The sequence below is a fragment of the Oxyura jamaicensis genome, chromosome Z (genome assembly GCF_011077185.1).
Source record: "Oxyura jamaicensis isolate SHBP4307 breed ruddy duck chromosome Z, BPBGC_Ojam_1.0, whole genome shotgun sequence".
Taxonomy (NCBI): domain Eukaryota; kingdom Metazoa; phylum Chordata; class Aves; order Anseriformes; family Anatidae; genus Oxyura; species Oxyura jamaicensis.
The window spans coordinates 10,239,922-10,262,103 of record NC_048926.1 but is presented as its reverse complement, the minus strand read 5'-3'; the positions used below and the strand labels follow the sequence as shown (position 1 = coordinate 10,262,103).

The 22,182-nt window shown below is 39.9% G+C and overlaps 1 protein-coding gene across 13 annotated transcripts in view; it reads right to left on the bottom strand.

Annotated features, from left to right (window-relative positions):
- The window catches only part of UNC13B (unc-13 homolog B), a 214,608-nt gene that overhangs the window by 68,236 nt on the left and 124,190 nt on the right, over nucleotides 1-22,182 (bottom strand). For 7 of the 13 annotated variants that reach the window (XM_035309460.1, XM_035309465.1, XM_035309462.1 and 4 more), the window contains 7 exons: nucleotides 21,418-21,464; nucleotides 17,237-17,315; nucleotides 16,452-16,457; nucleotides 15,511-15,585; nucleotides 14,781-15,000; nucleotides 6,833-7,060; nucleotides 6,402-6,543 (listed from right to left, as the gene is read on the bottom strand). In XM_035309460.1, the coding sequence (XP_035165351.1) occupies nucleotides 6,402-6,543; nucleotides 6,833-7,060; nucleotides 14,781-15,000; nucleotides 15,511-15,585; nucleotides 16,452-16,457; nucleotides 17,237-17,315; nucleotides 21,418-21,464 (797 nt within the window). The remainder of the gene's footprint in view (nucleotides 1-6,401; nucleotides 6,544-6,832; nucleotides 7,061-14,780; nucleotides 15,001-15,510; nucleotides 15,586-16,451; nucleotides 16,458-17,236; nucleotides 17,316-21,417; nucleotides 21,465-22,182) is intronic. The other 6 variants (XM_035309461.1, XM_035309464.1, XM_035309466.1 and 3 more) reach the window with 1 other exon arrangement.

The following is a 22,182-nucleotide window of genomic DNA, read 5'->3' as shown; positions in this document are numbered from 1 at the left end:
TAAGGATAATAAGTTTAGAGCACAGAGAGTGCCAAAATGAAAAGCTGTATCCTTCTGACACCACTAGCTCATACTGGAGAATCTACAGTCATGAAGAGAGAGTCTGGTAAATACCCATAAGAGTTTTTAAATTCCCATTTGTGTCACATCGTAGTAGATTTACATGGCAAGGGTTTGGTAGCGGGGGGCTGCAGGGGTGGCTTCCGTGAGAAGAATCCAGATAATTCTTCTTACCTATGTCAGATAAGGGCCTGTTTCAGCTGGCTCCAAAGGGACCCGCTGCTGGCCAGAGCCAAATCAACAAGGGATGTTTTTTTGTCTCTGGGTGAGCAGATTTGAGAAAAAACAAACAAACAAACAAAAAAACACTACTGTGCAACAGCAGCTGGGAAAGTGAGGAGTGAGAACCAGCCCTGTAGCCCCCAAGGGCAGTGCAGCAGGTGGCAGGAGGAGCTCCAGGCAGGCAGCAGCAGTTCCCCTGCGGCCTGTGGAGAGGCCCCTGGTGGAGCAGGCTGTCCCCCTGCAGCCCATGGGTCCCACATGGAGCAGATCTCCACGCTGTAGCCCGTGGAGGAGCCCCCGCAGGAGCAGGTCCCGCGCCGGAGCTGCAGCCCGTGGAGAGGAGCCCACGCAGGAGCAGGGGTCTGGGGGGAGCTGCCGCCTGTGGGGGACCCGTGCTGGAGCAGTTTGCTCCTGGGGGATGGACCCCGTGGTACAGAGCCGTGTGGGAGCAGTTCTTGAAGATCTGCTGCCTGTGGGCAGCCCCCACAGGCTCAGTTGGGGAAGGACGGCATCCCATGGGAGGGACCCCACAGGAGCAGGGGCAGGGAGGGACCATGAGGGAGTGGCAGAGACGAAGCGGCAGGGACTGACCGCAGCCCCCATTGCCCATTCTCCTGGGGGAGGAAGTGGAAGAGGGTTGATGGGGGGAAGGTGTTTTAGTTTCGTTTGTTTCTCACTTCTCTAGCTTGTTAGTAATAGGCACTGAATTTTACTAATCTTCTTACACTGAGTCCGTTTTGCCCATCACAATAATTGGTGGGTGATCTCCCTGCCCTTATCTCAACCCCAGAGCCCTTTCCATCATATTTTCTCCCCCTTTTCCTATGAGGAGGGGGAGTGAAAGAGCCATTGTGGTGGAGCTTGGCTGCCCACCTGAGTAAAACCACCACACACATCCACATGGATATTTCTTTCCAATCAACTTCTCATCTCAAGAACAGTGTTATCAGCACGTTAACCCTGCAGGATACACCCAGACCTCAGTTTCATTCCATTAATACCGCCTTCAGACATAGATTGTCCATCTCTAAAATGCACTGTGTAGATTAGAGAGGTAAGAAGCCAACACAACCCTATCATTCAACACACCCATTTCACACGAAGATGTTTTCTTAAACTATGTTGTTTTCTCATATTTTCTGCCTGAAGAACAGGAGAGCCCAGAGGCCCCAGTGCAATCATGACTCTGCTGTGTGCTTGGCAACTTACAGAGAGGAAGCCAGCCCCTGCTTTGTAGAGCTGACAGCCTAATAAAGACGAAAAGCAAGAAGCAGACATAGCATGAACAACTGAAGTGAAGGAGCAGAGGTATCAACAATATTTTGCAGATTTAAAAGTAGGTCAAGTCAAGCCCAGATTTAAGTAGTTTAGTTGTGCTTTGATATTAAAAAAAAATACATTTATGGTTCAAAGAGTCTAGTGAATATTTATATAGCCATGTTCTATGAGCAGTTTCCCTTCTGCACAATTGCAGATGCAGCCCTCAAGAAGGGCCTGTAAAGTTTCACAGTCTGGTGCAGAGAATATTTTATGCAGTGGTTGAGGACAGACAAAAAGGGGCAGAGCAACTTGCAGAAGTAGGGGATGAGAGTGCAGGAGGTGGGAAAATGCACAGGACAGAAGAACAGATCAGCAGGACTTCAGGATCTGCGAACGTTTTAGCTTCTGAGGAGCAAAGTGCCAAAAAAAATCAAAACGGTTTTCTAGAAAATCAGAAAGAGTAATTACAGTAATCAGTATGAGAAGCCCAACAAAGAGTTGTAACTGTATACACTTCAGGAAATAAGTCTTTAGGAAATGGTCCCACTGAAAAAGCAGGAAGATTTCGGTGTGGTTCAAATGAAAGTGTCTAGAAATGGCAGCATCCAACTGGGAGGTCTGCTGTGGCCAGCCTCAATGGGAATAGATGACCAAACTTTGCAGGACAGATGAATTTTTAAATGATACCAAGGCTCTTTAGTTAGGAAGAAAAAAAAAAAGACAGCAAAAAAATACACTGAAAGCAAAATCAGAGTGGTAAGAGAACAAGGCTAAAATCCTAGCAGTTTATAAGTTAAGCACAACAGCACAAGAATATGCCGTGAGATCCAGCTGTTGCTGTCTAAGAACAAAGAAATGAATTTTCTGTTCTCAGTTGCATGAAGCTTGTTTCTTAGGGGAACAAGTACAATCATTTTGCCAATGCTACAACACTGACTGCACAAATTAATCATGCAGCTCTCCTAACTACAAAGAGCAGATAAAGTGATTCTGAGCATTACATCCTTAGCTATATTAACTCAGCTTCCCAAAAGGTGCTTGCCACGAGGCACCAACTTTAATTCAAATATAAATTTCACATTGGTCACTGAGCAGGGAAACAAGCAGGATTTGATCAGAGTGCCATTTTGAGCATCTGCAGTACCTAGAGAATAAAGAAAGCACGACAACCAAATGGTCCCTGCCATGCAATGAACAGAGGAGGCTGAGGATTCAGAGTTCCAGTGACATTTATAAACATGGTGGTCTCCAAAGGTGAAGACTAAAAAACAACACTGAAACAATCTCATATAACCACAGAGATTACTGAAAGATGCTGAGCTTGATAACAAGCTCAGCAGGTGAAAGGAAAATTGAGCAACCAAATGGAACCTTTTGGGTGACAACACAGTGGTTAGCTATGCAATAGCACTATTCCCAAAGGATTAACAGGAATGTATATCATCTGTGGCTCTGCATGTCCTAGTAAAATATTGGTTATCTGCTAGCAGGAGGCACCACATTTACTTTAACTGAGTTAGTCTTCTGTAGTAAGAGAACAAACGTGCCTCTTGCAAACTGCCCACTGACAATGCAATCTGTTCCAGGCAATGATTTCACACCCACCATTAAGGCCTTGTGCACAGATATATTCAGACAATACAACTTTGAGGGGATTTTACTTTAAAATGAGGGAGTCATTTTGAGCCTAAGCCAAGAAACCTAGCAAAGCCCTGTTTGCATCTAGTAACTTCTAATGCTTGTCATTTAAGACTACGATCCCTCCTAAGAAAAGCTGGTATGGACAACAAATCTCTAGCTGAGTCCTCAATTCTTCCATTAAAATGGAACTCTTAAAATCCGTCTACCATTGTAACTTGTTCAAATGGATAGTCAGCTTCAGCCTTTACAAAAAAAAGAGAGATTACTAGAAAGCCAGTATTTTCTACCTATAGTCTAAATTATGTCTAAATGGAGAATTAAAGTCTTATTTTAATTGCACTGAAGATTGCAAAAATATCTTCCAATATCTCACATTACTGGGCTGTTTCCTAGGGAAATGAGTGCATAGCAAATTTCTTTTCAAAGGTTCTGCATTTCAACACACTTTGTGAAAAAATACCAACTAGATGGAGAACAGATCTACAAACTAGCTTCTTGGAAAGTCAGCAGCCACCTGTCTCTTATGCACCCATCGACCCAGACAACGCAGAACCAATTGAAGATAGGACACGTGCTGCTTTCTGTCCAGAGTTGAAGGCAAGAGAGGCTGAGGGCACAGAAGATAAGTCTACACGGCAAATGAAGGAGAATACCTATTAGCCTGCTCAACATAGCTATAAGGAAAGGGATCTGGGATTATAGCAAAACAGGAATGGAATGTAAAGCAAAGGGAAGCACAATTCATTAGTGCTTTCCAACACTTTTTTTTTTTTTTTTTTTTTTTCCCAGCAATGTCTGGAGTCCCCTATCAAGTTTCATCCTGCCAGGCACCATTTATGGGAAGTCTTTGCATCAAGCCTGCAACTCTTTGAACTGAGCAGAAAGATCAGCTCCTTGTATTTTCATAGGTCTTCAAGCTTCATTGAAAGACAAATTCTCTGTAACACGTACGGATGAAAATATACAAAAAGATGATTTTCAGAAAGAAACAAGACACCTGCTTGGTGATGAACACGCTCCACGAACTGGTCAATAATCTAAGCAGAAGCACAAGGGATATAGCCTAGTAATGACCTAAATAGTGCTTATAATGAAAACCCTAAGTCTTTTCAACCTTGCCTTTTCTAAAATACAGTTCTAAATTTGGACTTCCAAACTGGGTCAAAACTACCACATGGCTTTAAGTTCATGTACTTTTCCATCCACCACTGTAAATAAGCACAGATAAGTAATTTCAAATAGGTGTTGCAGCCTTAAAATTTTTAAAACTTGTTTAAGCTGCTTTTAATAAACTTTACTGAGTCTGTGGAAATTATTGTATCGCTCAGCTGTAATGCAATCTGCCTCAGCTTATGTCATGGGTTACAATAGCACTATGACAACTGATACACATAGGTTTTTGATTCCATATCCAACCTTTGAAAAGATGGTGGAATTGTGATCCCATAAAAGATACTGGGCACCTAATGAACACCAGCTGCAAACAAATCTGTCCAACAAGCCAAGTAGTTGAGGAACATCAATTACTAACCTATACATTACTGACCTGACCTCTCTCTACTTGTGCATCTTGCACCCACTGAAATATTTTAGTGTTCTGAACATCAGACTTTTCATATGTCTGCTGCTAGGTAGGCTTTTAATAACTACCCTAACATCTTTCTCCCACTGTAACAAGTTAACTCTAAAAAATAAACATATGCACCCTCAACCCTCAAAACTGAGCACCTCAATTCTCCTGGCCATCTCTTGTAAAAAAGCTTGGTAAGTAATGGGTATTGTTGTCATGCATATGTGGATTTAACTTTCCATTGGGTTATGTAGGGTAGAAGATTTCAGCAATTTTAAGAGTAGTAAGCTCTAAAAAAATGACATAGATAAGATTCAAAGAAGCATCAACTCTAATGCCCAGCAACATATTATCTGCTGAATCATAGACACAGATAAAATCTAAACAGCAGCACTGTTAAAACTGTGACATTTATCACGTTGTGCTATCTATCTTTAAACATAGTATTTGTTGAAGCTCCTAAAATTAGAAAGGAACACACTGCAAATACCATGGTAACTACTTGGCATGGTAAATCAAGGTCCTTAAGGCTCCTACACAGACTTACTGCTATTGTGACTAGAGTTAACCAAATGGCATCTAAGCATACTTACTACTTACAAAGAGGTTCTGTTACTTTGGATTAAAGTAAGAATAAACTTAATTAATAAATAAAAGCCCAAGAGCTTACTCTCTCAAAATAGCACTGAGATATTTTTGATGTTAATGAGGATCTCAAAACTAATTTAAAATAATTTTGTTTGGACTGTGCATTTTAAAGACAAAGTTAGATTGATGTAAGCTTGATTTTAATATATAATTTCAGCTTGCAGAGAGCTCACTTCAAGCAGTTTAGGGAAAAACAAGAAAGGGGAAAAAAGAGAAGAAATAAAGATGTCTGGGTTTGAAAGAGATCATCCAGAATTTTCAGAAACTACTTACTCAGTAGATTTCACATCTCCCTTTTGTGTTGTGCTGTGTTCAATGATAAATTGAGGGTAGTGTTTACTTATTCAATAAAAGTATGATAGAATAATACATTCTTCAGTCTTTTGAGCATATTTGATACTTAAAAAAAAGGGGGGGGGGGGAGCCTCCAGCCTTTCTTTTTAATTCAGACATGGATACACTGTTCATCTTGAAAGCAGATAATCCCTCAAGTTATTGTTACATTCATTTTCTGGAACTAAAGGGAGAAATGGTAGTGTTGCAGACAAGTGACAAACAAATAGCTACCTTTAACCTTTGTTGGTCAAACACCAATAGTAAGTCACAGCAGCAGGTCACAGAAAGCTTGCTCAGCCTTTTATACGAACTTCACTCTTTTATATTCCAAAGAATTTTGAAACTACTTCTATTATACAGGAACAAAAGTCACCAAGTTAAAGATTTTCCTTTCTTTATCTTTCTCTAGAAACATTAATGTAAGAATGCTCACAGAGCAGACAATTTATCTATACAAAAGCAAAAAATGAAGTGGACAAGTGTGCACTACGTACGTTATTACAGACATCAACCCTCCAGACAGGCACACAACACAAACAGAAATGAAACCTTCATACATTACAGGCAATGTGGGATTGCATACTGACAAAGACGGCATAATTGTCAAAGTAAAGATCATACAAACAGGCAAAACAGGGATAAGAGTCCTTGTAAGAGTACTTACAAATAAAACTTCTCTTCCCAAACAGGGTTCAGATTCCCAAAAATCGTTTTTGTCCTCTTCTTTGTTTTACCAACTTGAACAGTTACATATGGATCACTGGAACCAGTCTTGTCTTTGGCTTGCAGACCCTGAGCACACATCACTGGAAACAAAAAAGAAGGGTTATCACCATTCACCAATAATACTGCATCCACACACCACATGAAGGAGCAAATAAGTCTGGCCAAAGAAAGAGGAATATCACTCGTTAGAGTTTTTCTGCTGAGCCTCAACTCACAATACATTACAACACCTGGGGCAGGAGCATCTCCACTTGCTACATGTACAGTGAGCAGAGAGAGGGAAGTCTGCTCTTTCTAGCTTCACACCAACTCTTCCTTACCTTAGGGCCCCAAGCAAGAATGATGGAACCTGTGCCTCCCTTCACTCACCTGTGATCGTGATCTTTGCTGACCATTTTGAGGTGCCATCAAGAACACTCTGCTTCACCGTCTTCATCTGCTGGGCATGTGTCAATTTGCTCTCACAGAACACATCTCTAATCAAGTCAAAGATCTCTGGCTTGTTTCTCTCACGGATTTTCATACGATCTTTCATGGCCATGATGAAATTCTGGGTTCTGTCTTCAGCTCCATGCTTTGAGCTCTTCTCTGCTGCTCCTGTGCATCAGGAAGAAAACAATGCTCGTCAGAAACAGGCAAACACACCAAATAATGTTTCATTGAATAGGTGGCAGGATCAAAGTCATGAATTACCCTCTGCATGATGCCTCTTGCTATTGATGTTTACAGCCAGACCCTCCATCTCAACATACATGAAAGAAAACTTAGACCACATAGAGCTGGGAAGGGATAATAGAAGGGAATGTCCAGATTCCTCTACAATCTGGGACAAGATTGCTCTCCTGAGAACAGGCTCAAGTCCAACACCATTGCAGTTGAGAAAGATTCAGAAATGAAGTTTACTGTAACAGCAGACATCAGCATGCCCCATCTTCTCATCATTTTGCTTTAACACAGGCCTGTGATCACTTGCATACCTCTTACAAATTTTAAAAGTTAATTTAATTATGAGATAAGAATGCTCCCACAATCAATTATTCCCTATTCGGTTTTGACAGCCGTGTTTGCTGTCAGAACTCAACCACAGACTGTTGTGTCAGATGTGAGGAATGAGTTAATAAAACCACTGACGTGAGTTAACAGGGCAGGCAAACCAGGGTGTGAAATGAAATACAGGAATCAGACTACACACCTTCTTTCTACGTACAGTCTGCTCTTATGGGATTTCAAGCTATGACCCTAAAACAGATATAGTTAAACCAAGACAAAGGTTCTATGAACACATTCAGACATTATTTCAGTTTAGTTTAATATGCTTTTGCATGCTTGTTTTTTCTCTGATACCTTATATTAAGCCTTGTTCTAGAAAAATGACCTTCACCAGCTGTTCACCAAATACTGAATGAATTATGTAAAAAAAGCGTTAAAGTGGGAGCAAGTCTGTGTAAAGGCAGCCATCAATCACAAAGACACCCCAGAATTGTTTTCCTCTAGAATAAGTGCACAAATATGGTTTTTGGAGCACCTTAACACAAGCCTTTACTATTTTTTATATGAAGAGAGTTTCAGCAGTTAGTGACCAAACAGGAACAAACTTCTGTGAATGCACCCTCATAAAAGACCCCCAGCAGTACATCATAACAGGGAACCTCGTTAGCAGGCTCAACAGCATGCCCACTGACTAACACTGCCTAAAGACATCCATTTCTAGGACCTTCAATCTAATACCTTTCACCGTTACTAAATTCACTTTAATAAAGAAACAAAACTCAATTATAACTTCCACCATCTGAACTGAAAAGAATAAAAACACAGTTTGGAACAGACTGTGACCACTGAAGTTTCAGAAGTACATTAAGAACACTGCATACCAAGGTATGCTATTAAAGACCTGGGTATAAAACAAGCCTTAACTTTGCATTGCCTGATAATTATTTTTTAAATTCTATTTGCTAGAGGCTTGATGTTCAGTATTCCATTTAGTACAATAAAATTTATCTGAGAAAAGGCCCCAGAGTTTCCTATTGTTGGCTTAAGATGAAATGAAAATACTGGAATTAATTATGTAGTCCCTGCTGTCTTCACTCACTGGCGATGAAGAACTACCACTACCCAAAGTGATGCCTGTATCAGACAATCATCCAGCTGTAGACCCAACACTTATTAAAGGAATATGAAATTGAAATGATACTAGGGGCTATACTTTGAACTTCAGATAAGAAATGCTATTCAGCGTTTACAGAACTAGGTCTTTCAGGGATGGAGGTGGGCTCTGTACAGTATATGCAGAGCTACAGAAACTGTAAGAGGTCAAGCTGAAAAAAGTAGCTTTCCCCTGTGAGGAATTCTGAAATCTGTAACAATACCAAGGAAGGGCATGACAGGGTTTGTTTCTGACCTGACCTTATGGTAATGAAGAACCAAACTCAAACATTAAGGGCTAGTGTCATAAATGAGTGAGTACTCTATTTCAGAATCATTTTCTAAATAAATTATTAGCCAGGCAGCTTGCAAACATAATTGTTTCGCTGCTGGTCACACAGATGGGACCAGAGGTAACACAATTTTGGAGCGGTGTGGTCTGCATCATTGCCTTAATGGCAAGCACTCCAGAAGCATCAAATAGGCTTTTGACAGCAAACACAGATAAATGGAAGAGTCCTGGTTAAAAATGTATTTCATGTGCCCACTACCTCCAGAGACCCTGAATAGTGGAGCCATTCACCAAGACTTGCTTCAGGTCTAGCAGCTGCCCATGGCATCCTGAATTGCAGGAGACGCAAGCCATGCCACACAGACCCCTAGACATCCCTCTTTCATCACCTCTGAGGCTTGGCTCTGCTTCCTGACTTTCATCAGGAGCATCTCCATTCATGCTGCTCCCCCACTCTGCCCAGATGATTTATCAGAAAAAAAGGCTCCACTACTCCTTCACAGGAGAGGTATTTGTCTCCCTGAAGGAGTTACACATGAACTGCAGTGCAAAAACCAGGATAAAACACTGTGATTAACTATACAGACTAACAGAGTAAAGAACATACAAACCCTCTGTCACAACAACGTACCTGTTCTTAATTTTGACATCTGCTTGTAGGTACAAAACCACCATGGTTTCCACAATAACTATCAGAGGACTAATTACATAAAATATATGTGATATAAACCCAATGCATGTCACTGCACTGGAAGGTCACGGGTGCTTATCCTGCAGCTGAACTTCGATCGTACCAATTCAGCTGCAAAAAAGTTTAGGCCAGTGGTACAGCTTTTCACATAGTTCTGTAAATGGCAATAAAAAGGCAAGGGACTATACAAGTACTGTGTATAGACATGTATAGTACCACATAAATGGTACTGGGCTTTCCTTATCTCTTCCTCCCTAGGAATGAATCACGAGTCAATTTATAACTGGAAACAGAAAGCAAGTACGACTATATTGGGAATGGTATTGATACAGCTATTAGTAAACTGCCAGTGCTGTTATCTCATGCTTTAAGAGGAAAAAAGTCAAGAAAGCAACACTAGCAGGATAGAAGACAGCTGTTCAGTAGGCGGATAATGCTTAGAAATTATATATTCATGAAACTTAAAATAGATATTCGAGTTTCAAATAAAGGTATCCTTCTTCCTTCTGTGCAAATATTTTCCTGCACAAGATTCTGGAAGCAAACAAGCATTCATCACCATGGTGCCTAATCATCATTCAACGCCGAAGCCAAGATGATTATCATAAGAGTGACTTACTGGTCCCCCTAACAGTCCACTCACAGAGCCAGTCTCTGGAATGCAATCTTTTCAGAGTGCAACACAGAACTTTCTCATCCAAAACCCAACAAACATGCCAGACTTCCAGTTCTGAGTCAAAAAGTGCTGAACAATTCCAACGGTGAACCAAAGCCCCAGGAGACAAAACAGTACCAAGCGGGGCGTTGAGCACTAGGTTTGTTGCTCCAGTATACCATAAAACAGCACTAATATAACTAATTATACAACAGAGATTTCATGTTCATTAGAAGTTTGAAGCTTGAGATCTCAATTCCTCATTTTTAAGATCTCCAAAGAACCAGATTTTGATACCCCAGTGTAATTTCTTTCCTTAGGTTTAACTGTAGTTTATTGAGGACTTAAATTCACATCACTGCTGGGAAACAAGACATATACTTGCAGAAGCAGATACTAAGGCTTTCCAAATGCTAGTTCAGAACTGTGCATCTCCCTTTTGTCGGTACCTCACTAGTGTAACCTCCTTTCCTTCCACCCTCTTCCGAATTCTGCCTACTTCTCTGCATCCATTTCTCTGCATCCTACACATCCATCCTCAGCCATCATAAGGCTTCCTTTGATATCAACATTTCCCAACTGGTTGTATTTCAGTTACTACTACACTGGTGCTCAGGGCAAGAGATAAAGCCCCCTTTTTTCAAAAGCTTTACATGCTATGGGGATATATAAAAACCAATCAAACAAAAAAACCTCTCCATCCATTTCCAGCCAAGCAAGAAAGGAATTGTACCCAACCAGTGGAGACCTCCAGTAATTCGAAGAACAGGTGAAAGATAAAGAGAGAGCATCTTCCCTAGAGCAAGTATTTATGATGTTATAGTGAAAAGGTAAAGTTCTCGCTCATAAGAATAGTATTTTGAAAGTACCTAGAATACAGAAACTTAGTCCTTTAATGCTCTCAGAGTAACAGCTTGGTGCCAACAGAGCCATTAACCAGATGGCTGCAGTACACATGCCACAAATAATTCTATCCTTACTGCATTTCAGACATTGCCAATTCATGGAACAGCCTTGTTGAACTGATCTGCAAGGCATGTCCCATCACACAATACTTGAAACAAAACAAAACAAAAATGCTGAACCCTAAAAGCTGGGAGGCTGAAAGTTGCAGCTTTTGATTTTTTGTTCTTAAAGAAAATTCAAATAAAAGATTGATACCTTTCATCTCTGTTGGGTATCATTCCTTGGATGCAATATTTCCTGGAAATACATTCTAAACACATTCTTAATTGCCTCCCAGACAAAGGTACTGAGGCTTTTCCATAGACACAATGAGCAAATTAGCTTCAATAGAGAAGCAGCACCCAATTTTACATAAATGGATTTTGTTTCAAACTGCAACAAAGCACTGCTGAATTTGACTATCTTATTGCTACAGTCCCACACATTTGTTCACTGTATCAGATACTCAGTTTCTTAAAATATAGCTGGTAAGTAAAAAGCCCTTAGAAGAAATAACCAAACTGAATTCTCATAGACTTGGGGAGAGAGATCCATTTACTTCCCACAGAAAAGCACTGAAGCGTAGAAGATGGATAAACATCATATCCTGATTCTAAGGTCCCAAAGCATCTACCCCAAAATTCAAAATATAGACAACAGAATTTGTGACCAGCCTGAAAATTCAATTTACTCCAATGCAACATGTTCAGGAAGACTTGCACAGACTTGAATGAATATACATCCTGAGGCATTAAGGCCCAATCAATAGAACTGTACTTGTTACCAGCCTGAAAACTGATTTTACTCCTCCAATGCAACGTTTTCTGGAAGCCTTAATTAGATGCTCAGGTGATGATACATTTTGAGAACATGGATTTTTTTTTTTTTTTAGATTAAAAAAAGGAAAAAGAAAAACCCCACCAGCAATAGCAAAACTTCTTTTAGGAAGAAACCCCTCAAGTTCACTATATGAGAAACTTAAGTCTCAGACTTATTGCATCTCTACGCTGTTGTCTGGGCCCCAGAAGCACCCATTTCTCATTCCTCAAGCACAGTCTGTGCTCTTCAAGCATATAAAAAAAAAAAATCATTTTTTTCCATCTTTTTTGGGCCCTATGGGTTCCAGTTAGAAGAATTTTAGCATGAACATGCCAAAAGAAAGAACAGTTTCCTGAAAAAGCCTTATACTAGATTTCTAGTACCAATAACATTCTTTTTCCCAGCCCAGCAGCGCATCCACATATTGGCTGTAGTATTATCTTAATTTCCCAGCACTGTATTTCCTCTGTCTTCTCTGCCTTTTAATTATACAATTGATGTCTTCAATTTCCCTTATGTCTCCACCCCAGCCAATGGTACCTACTACTCTCACATTGGTAGCTTCATAGCTCCAGCTCATGGTCTCTGTATCTCTCCTGTTCTGATGCTGGGCAGTTTTCAAATAACTGAGTCTGTGAAGTTTCATGGGGCTCTATTCATTTGTTTGGTTATTGTTTTTATCTTTCTATGTGTTCTTCACCTGTTTTGAGCCCAGCACATTTTCTTCCCCTGTCTTTTTTGTTTGTTTGTTTTTTAACTTTCCATGCTGGAGTATCTTGTCTTTACAATTTCAAAGAAAATGTGAAAAGCAAACATCTGCAATCCAGTGAATAACAAGATATTATCTGATACTTCACTGTATCTGAAAAGCAGAGTTGGTTCCAGTTGCTACCTCTGTCTACACAGAAGTGCACAGTCTTTGGCCATCATCACATCCCACAGCCCACTGCACAAACTTATTTAACTCCAACCAGAGATTAGATAAACTGCCCCCACCGTTATCTTTCAGAGGCTGTTCCAGAGACTCCCTGTTCTCTTCATTGAAGTTGTCTTCACCTTAAGCTTCCACCTTTACTTTTCTTGAAGCATATTTATTCCATGTTAAATTTTGTTAATGGTAAGCTTAAACAGACCATTTTCCTCACTGCTGTACATCTCCCTCTTCCCCACCACAGTTCAGGTATACAAAGGTTCAAAGAAGGATTAGACAAATCTACAGAGCCATCACCTGCCTGCTATTAAACATAGCATCACAGGAGCTCTTCACTGCATGTCTTACACTTCTGCCTTGGGCTCCATCACACCTCTTTAGAAAGATGATTTTGGGGCAGATCCAGTATGGCTATTCTTAGCTTATCCTTCTATTGTTTTTGAACAGTACTTCAAAACTTCATTACTTTTCCTTACTTCATTACTTCTCCTCTGTACAGATTTGTGCCTGTTTCCTCACTGCTGCTCATGCAAGCCTAATTTTCCTGTGCTATCAATAGCATTTTCCCATACTGAGATATCATGACTCCATCATGACACTGCAACATCTTGGGTGTGCATCTGAATTAAGCCTGGATACACATATCAACAGCTTTTCAACTAAAATACTGAAAATCACAAGTTAGCATATGGTTCTGGTGAACTCTACAAACTTATCATAGATCATCAGTCCTAACTATGACTTATTTAAAACTCCGCACACATCAAAAATACAAGCAGCAACAATGTCTACATAAGGTGTCACGATAAGCTTTAAGAAAAACAAGTGACCTATGATTCTTTAGTATCCCTTGCTGGATCATCCAGTCTGGCTTTTCCAAATAACTAGAGTCTGAGTTAGGTACGGGATTTGACTCCCTATACTCCTATAATTGCTGACACGGATTTTCAGTAAGCTTTTTTTTACATCATAAACTTCTGGTTCTTTCTGCCTTCAAGCTGGAACACCAAAAAAATCAAGAGCGAACAGAAGCAGCCCCACCTTCCTACTCAAGATTTAACACTTACACAGTGGAAACTTCTATTCCATTTAGGCTAAGATATTTTGCTCTCAAGCAAGAATATAAATTTGAGACCAAATCAAGAAACTGTTTTAGGAGCAAATAAAAATAATCTGACCAAACCAGATGCCTAAATTCTTACTTTTTCTTTCTTTTTTTTTTTCCCCTAAATCAAATCCTTTTAAACTTCTCCATCATAGGTGAAAGGTCTCTTTTACTCTGCAAGCTATTAGCTCAGTGCTTTCTATGAAGAGAGGGCTCAGTTTTTGAACACTGCAGAAAAACAAAATAAACAGGACTGTTAGTAGTAAGATGAGATATACTTAAATAATACCTTCCTATCTGAAACATCATCCAAATTCATTCAGACTCAGGTCTGACAACTCAGCTACAGGGCACTCCTATTTAAATGACAATGTGCCTGGACAACCTGCACTTGGTACAGAGAATCCTGGCTAAGTCCATGGATGGTACTCCCTAAGCAGAAACTCATTGTGTGTGTGTGTGTCTGTGTACACATGAAAGAGTCAATTACTAAACCTTCCCTTAAAGCACACAAAGTACAACTTCTTTGCAAAGAAGTTCTCCTGCATCCACAGAGTGATGGGCGCAGGTTTAGCCTAATGGCACCTTTTCTGAAAAGACACAGTCTTTTTGAAAAATACATCTTCACTAATCACTGATGTATCACCTTTATATTCAGGAAAGCTCTTGTAACACCACTTGAACAGCCATGCTCCACTGTACCTCTTGGGACAGAAACCAGCAGAACCGCTACTCACTCTGTAAGCAGTCAGCGTTGAGCAAGTCTTGGCACTTCTCATGGCATTTGACTCCACATTCAGCGCAGCGCATTCCCTGCCGTGCAATACCCCATAACAGCCCCTCACATTCATAGCAGTAGGTAGGAGTTGTGGCTGTCCACACTTCAAAGTTGTGTGGGGTTGTACAAGAGATAGGGTAAATTAAGGCTTGCAAGGTCTTCTTGTAGACATGAGATTTCTGAAAGACAAGAACACCCGTAAACCAACATCCAGGAAGGTGACTGAACCTGTTTTTGCTAGTTAACACATGGGTTTTAGGGAAAAGGCATGAACAGTGCAGTTTATCTACACATTTGAAGCAGCCAAATTTATGCAAATTCTACTAGTGACAGTAGAGAACATACTTTCAAAAATGTTTCTCCAGACATTTAAAAGAAAGTGGAAGAGATGGAAGAAATTAAAGTTTGTGGATGAGGGATACTTTACATAAAACAAGTTTCACACACTGTCTCCCATAGCAGATAGAATCACAGATAGCACAGAAGGAAATAAGTTTGTATTTTTTAGGGTCATATTTGACATATCAAATGTTATTTTTTACATGTTTGGTTTCTGTAAACAAATGATACAAGAAGCTTTGCAGCTATATTTCTAGACATCTGCGAAGCTGGCTCTGCATCCCAGAGAGCCAAACTCCCCTAATTGGCTTACTGAAAGTTAACAAGAGCCAAGCAACCCTCCCACTTACCAGCTCTTCATCTTTGAGAGATGTTCTAGTGGCCATTGCTGAGGTAATTCCGGCTTTCCGGGACTGAACCAGTGACTAGAAGGAAGATAATTTGTTATTCACTACCAACATTAAGAAACGCACCAGTACTACATCCCCAAAGATGTGAGCCAAGGCACTCTGTCATGCCAGATACCAAGCCTATTACATTGAAGTTACTTTATTAAATGATAGCTCACATCTCAAAAGAGTCAAATGCATACTCTGGGAGGTCTCCAACTAGACTGCCCACAGGCAGTCTCAAATTTTTATTTATTTCTCTAGTCATAATGATAACTGGGTTCACTTCTATGTTCTGGTAGCAATGGTAACACTGGTATTGCCTAAGATAATTACGTGGGACTCAATCTTCTATATTTAACTTTATTCATAAACAAAAGGAGATTATTTTGTCAGTTTTAAAACGTACACAACACTCCCAAATGTGACAGTGAAAGGTTACAAACAGGATAAATGGTGGGTTGGGAGCACAGGTTTGAATGTGCTGGTGAGTCACATTCGTTGGCTATCACTGAATGTAATGAACAGCATCTTCCCCTGAACACTGTTTCTTTACATCACACCCATGCCATTCTGCACTCTTGAGCAGCACAGGACCTGCCTTTGCAGCATCTAACACTGCTATACAAAGATGTAGGCTGAGAAAGAAATTAAAGCCAGCAACATCTATTTTGAAATCATCAAATCTTATCAGAGTCCTTCATTTAAGCTCTGATTTATGCTATTTGAAGACAGACCAAAGAAGTTCATTCCATCAGTGATGTAGTAGGACAGAGTGCTGAACATGCATGCACTGTAATACTGCAGGTTCAAAATAAAAAGTATAAGGGAAGAGGGCAAATAAGGTATAATAATTTTTGTTTCTGGTGAAGGCTTGTTAGATTGTCTTTAGCTCCACTTACCATGGCCTGTGGAGAGAGAGAATGAAAGCATACAAAGGAAGCAACACAGGTTAATGCCATCATTGCACAGGTTTAGAAGACACAAGCAGACAGTAAGACACATTAGGCTTCCCATGCATAAGCTGGCAGAGAGAATTGTATGCATCTTTTCACAGGAATTGCACGATATAGAAACTTTGGTCTTTCAGATGTTACAAGGTCTCTCCCAACTATGAATGTGCTATGTGTACTGATCAGGCAGACAACAGAAAACCAGTTGTCCCAGAGAAGCCTTATTTCACCATATCTCACAACCATAAGAAACTTGTCTTCGTTACTTTCTTGGTTCTTTTGCTTCCTCAGCACAGGAGCCTTACTGGCAATATTTCAAATTACTTTAAAAAATCTAAGCACATATGTTCGTTTATCTATCCTCTCAATTTCCAACCTTCTGGTAAGTTTCCAAATCTCACATGGACATCATAACTTTCCACAAAGTATGTGATTTTTAGGAAAATATTTAAAAATAATGCAGGCCCAAAAATAATCAAATATTCTGTGTAGAAAAAGAAGGAAGATGAATATGAAAAATATCTTAATTCTGCCAAATGAATGCAACACTGTATGAAGCCATGCCTTGTTCTCAGAGATTTTTTCCAAGCACAATTCCTTAAACCTTTTTTGTAAGAATTAATTTAACTAATCAGGAAACTTACAACGCTTTGAAGTGACAATGAACATTACCATACGTCAAAAAATAAAGCCACTTGCACCAGTGACTGTGTGGCAGAAGAAAAATCTCTTACCAGATCACTGACCAGTGGAATTGGCTTTTTTTTGCGTAGATCAGGCATGCTATCAATGCCATAGAGACCACCTGCAGGCCTGGAAAATCAAGACGAAAAAGGATTAAAAAAAATCTCACCAGCAGTGACAGACAGTAAACAGATGACCAAAAAGCTTCCTTAGAACACCATTCTCTTTGCTAATATCACAGTCAATGAGAACAGGAAGAATCAGTTCACCACAAATACAACTTAACAATAAACCAAACTTGTTAAACCACTAAAAAGAAAAGTCATTTTCCCAGTCTCAAGGCTGAGTGTCTGAGCTACCTCAGAGCAGACTGTGGACATGCCTGCAGAGCATCCAGTGCTTCACAGTCACTGCCACTGGCAAGCGAAGGCAGGCTTATCCCCACAGCTTCCTTCAGGCATGAATTTGGCAAAAATCCTCATCTAACAGCAGAACCAGAGATCTGCAGCAGTCTCCGTAAAGGTAAGAGGGTTGGCACTGGTAACCTGTATATTTTGCTGATTTGGTAAATATATATATATATAGTATATGTATATATAGACAGACAAAATGATTTAAGACACCACAACTACTAGAATAGGTAGCATGTGACAAACTACTCTTCCTAATATTCTACATATAACAGATGCGCATGGAGCTACACTTTTAAATGATCTAGAGAACCAAATTCGCACGTGCCATGGAAATTGGTAGGCTGGTAAGTGACTACAGGCAGCTTGCCTTCCTTGGCAAGCAAGGCCTACTCAAATTTACATTTAATACAGCCAAAAGACAAAAGAAAAAAAGTCTAGAAAAAAGCAAATGATGACCAACCACCTGCATTATAGCACACCACGCTAGGATGGAGAAAGCTGTCACTGCACAACCTAGCACAAGGCTGTGTCAAAAGAGGGCAGGTGTCTATTACATATATAAACATGCCATAGTGCAGCAATGGTAAAATTGACTTTTTTGACTCAGCATAGGAGGGTGACACATCCATTCCGTGTCTGAGTTGACAGATGCTGTTGGCTGAACAAGTCTGGTGGGCAGGTGAGCAGTCAAGTGTGACCACATGAACTACCCTTGCCTCCACATGCAACGTTAGGCATATTTGCATTACAGAGCCGTGCACGGTTCTTTGTGCTCCTACGTAATGAACAAACCCCATTCACAGTCTGCTACACTGCTCTGCCAGCAAAACGTGAACACTAGATCCTGCAGCTGGGAACAAGGGACTAACTCAGGCATGAAAAAGATCCAGGTTTACTTTACAGCAGTTCAGTTAGTTTAAACTGTTGGAGTCTCTGGCAAAGAATAAGCATTCTCTAGTATTGGAAATCCTTACAGCAAGGCTATGTGGTGTTTTTACTAAAGCCTATCCTCATTTCCAACACAGCTCCAGAAAATATTTTTGCCCGAGTTACACTGCAACAATCCCTTCTGACTTATAACAGAAAGATCTGGCCCAAATCAGCAAATAATAAATATAAGCATAAGACCTCAGCATAGTCTTGCTGGGATCAAAGAGGTTTTTATTTTATTATTATTTTTTCCAGCTATCCTAATGCTACAAAATGCTGCCTGATATTAGCAATACTATTTTGGAGTAAAATAAGTTTCACAGGAGACTATTTAGATGATGTCAAGAATTCCAGTATTATTTAAACCACAATATAGTTTAATTTATTGCTAAGTTTTGGGTCAAAAAATGGGTCAAATCATTATGAAAGCATATGCAAAATATAAAGGGAGAGTCTATAAGAAGAAAAGATTCAATAAAATAGTCACAAGTAAAAATCCAGAGTCAATGCCCCTGCTAAAGTTAACAGCACAACTGGGAAATACACTTCTTTTCTACAGAATTTTCAAAGATTTTTTTTCTAATTCAATTGAAAGGAAACTGTGACACTGATGTTTCCAAGGGAAAAAAAAAAACATACTAGAATTGTACGTTTTGTAATTCAAGACAAGCCTAAACAAGATATTGTACTTGAGAAACATGTCTAGTTACAGCCTGGTTTCTTGCAAAATATTTATGTTAGACTAAGGTTTTTGCACCTGTAAAATAGGAGGACTGCTTCTAAGCCAGACTGACAGAGAATAGCAATACTTGAAAGGTGCTTGCATTTTCCTCTAAGAAAGGTGTCTTAATACCTAGACAGCTATATACTCAGATAACCTATTAAGTTATTAATTAAAAAAAAAAAAGTGATTCTTAATTTTCAAAATTATTTAGCTTGTGCTTTCAGCTACCTCAATCTCTGTTCCAGCACAATCTCTGCTTTGCTTTACACAGTGTTTGTACAGACAGAAGTACTAACGCTGCTTCATATATGTACACCATGGCTTCGTATACAATAGGGTAACTCTCCTCTGCAATGCCTGCAATATTTATAGCATTATAATGGAGTGCTATATTGGGAAGTGAATAGCATCTCTGTGTGAGAATATGATTTGCACTAATAAATAAAATATACAGATATGAGATATTACACCCAGAAACTGATCTGTAATAACAATTGTATTTTTTTTTAAGCTAGCTTTCCAAAACCAGTGGTTACAGACAGGAAGATACTACAGCATTATGCTAAAAGTGCAAATACCTTGAAGCTATTCAATTCATGTTTTAATATGACCTTTATCACAAAGAAGTTTACATTAAATCTTGAAAATTTAAGGAAGCAAAGATTGTTTATGATGACAGAAGATGATTAGTGCCCTCAAAGGATACCACTTCTCTAATCTTCACATGAAAGAACTCCAAACCTAAGTGCTTTAATGTATGTTGTGGCTAATAAAGCCACAATGTGGCTAATAGTGGAATTAAAGGTTCACCATCCACCACATTCTCTGGAAATCTCTTGCATGCAGGGATATAGTGAATAAGTCAAACTTTCATCAAAACTACATTAGTCACTTTGTTTTGTTAAATCTCCCATATAAGAGTAAGAACTTACAGACTAGAGCAAACATGGCCTTGAATGGACAAAATAAATTTTAACTATTTCAGGACTGCAGTTGTATTCATCTTTCAGGCTAGGAAATCATTTTGTGAGTCTGCACTGGTAAACTCAGTGCACCAACTCCTTGTTAAAGCAGGAGAAAGTGCTGTTTATAGTCAGAATAAATCACTGTCTTCTGCTCCTGCTAATTGCCACTTTTTCCAGCAAAGTCTTGGACTCCTTAAGAAAGCATGGGGTTGCTAGGCAGCTCCAGGCATCTGCAGGTGTGGAGGAAGCTTTGTGGGAATACCAACATTACAGAACAATGACTCCCAGAGCAGAAAGACGTATAATGAAGCCTCTGATTTAACTTTGCATTTTATTAAGAAAGCTTACTTCAGTACTATGAGAATTAGCTTGTACGTGCAGCAAGCCAACCTCTTGCTGAGATATCAGGAGAAATCTGCTGCTACATCAGCTCCTAATGAGTGCACCACCACCAAACCGTATCGCTCTAATCACGAATGAGGCACATAACCTAGCAGCTTGGAAAATGCGTCGTTCCTTTGTTTCCATAGAGGATTCTAGGGAAGCTACCATGCTGGCACCTGTTATGCTGAGTATCATGCTGAAATTACACACAATCAGAATTTGTGTGCTCCATTTGCTGAAACTAGTGTGTTACGGAAAGAACAGTCTCTTACTCTCACCTGTGTAAAAGAGCTATGATGACCACTGTTTGAATGAAAAGCTGCAATGATTTCCTGAGCTGCTCCAGGTTTGCCTTCTACATTAACCACAGGAATCATTACAAAGACAGAAGGCTTCCCCAAAGCTACCTTTATTTCTAAGAGCAACTTACACAGCAGTTCCTCTAAGCCACTCTTTCCCTGTCCTGAATCAGTCACACCTGACACCAGGGAAAAGACCCCTCTCCATGGTGTTCAGCAAGATTTAATATTACTGTCATAAGTGCCTGCCCCCATCACTTTAGAGATTATACATTGCATCTAAACCTTTGTTCTTAACCACAGATCTCCAGAAGAGCTGCACAGCCCACCTCCAGCTGTTTAAAAGGACATCATAAAATGTAGCAGCAGCCTGGCTCTAAGTGAGGCATGGCTACCTGATCATTCTCCAAACCAGACATTACGAGCATCAGCAGTGCTGCTTCTACTTAAGTTGAACTGGAGACCTCAAACTATAACTATAAACACAGCGAAATTAGGTCTCAGGATAGTACTTACCCTCCTTTGAGCCAGGGTGGTTTTGATGGATCAGCCTCATCTTGACCCTGAAATGGGGGAGCAAAAGAACAATATGAAATTAGCTTCTGAAAACATCAGAAAAAAATATTTAGCTTAAATGCTGAGTGAAGGATAACAGACCACACTGCATGCAGGCAAATGCATACAGTCACTCCAGCACCTCCAAAGGCCAACATATGAGGACAGGTCATATGGACACACAGCCTGTGCGATGTCACCGAACAACTAGAACCGGCACAAAAAGAGCCTGTTCAGTGCACCTTCTCTTTCAAAAGGAAGTCTTGAAGATCATCTCTTCCCTTCTTGTTTTGTTTTTTTCTTTTCTTTTTTCTTTCTTTTTTTTTCCAGCCCAACAAAAACATGAGATACAGTAGCACTCCTGTTACTACAGGTCACCACTGACATGAACATGGCCACAATGAGGATGCTATAAACTAAAATCACCTGTATGAAATGTGCAAATGATTGATCAGCATGATACTTTGTACAAGCACTCTAAACTTTGTTCACTCTCAAATGTAGAGACTCTCCAGCCCCCGGAGCTGGACAGTCCCAGTGCAGCCCCATCCATTCAAATGCAACTATTTAACTTCCAAGAAGTAAGGGCCATCACTTGCAAGGATGGAAGCCATCACAGGCAGCAACATGAGGATTCATCTTCATGAATTCAAACCATGTTCTTATGTTCTCATAGGAGTGTATTTATAGAGAGACATTTTGTTTCTTTGAAAATCTTCAGTAGAT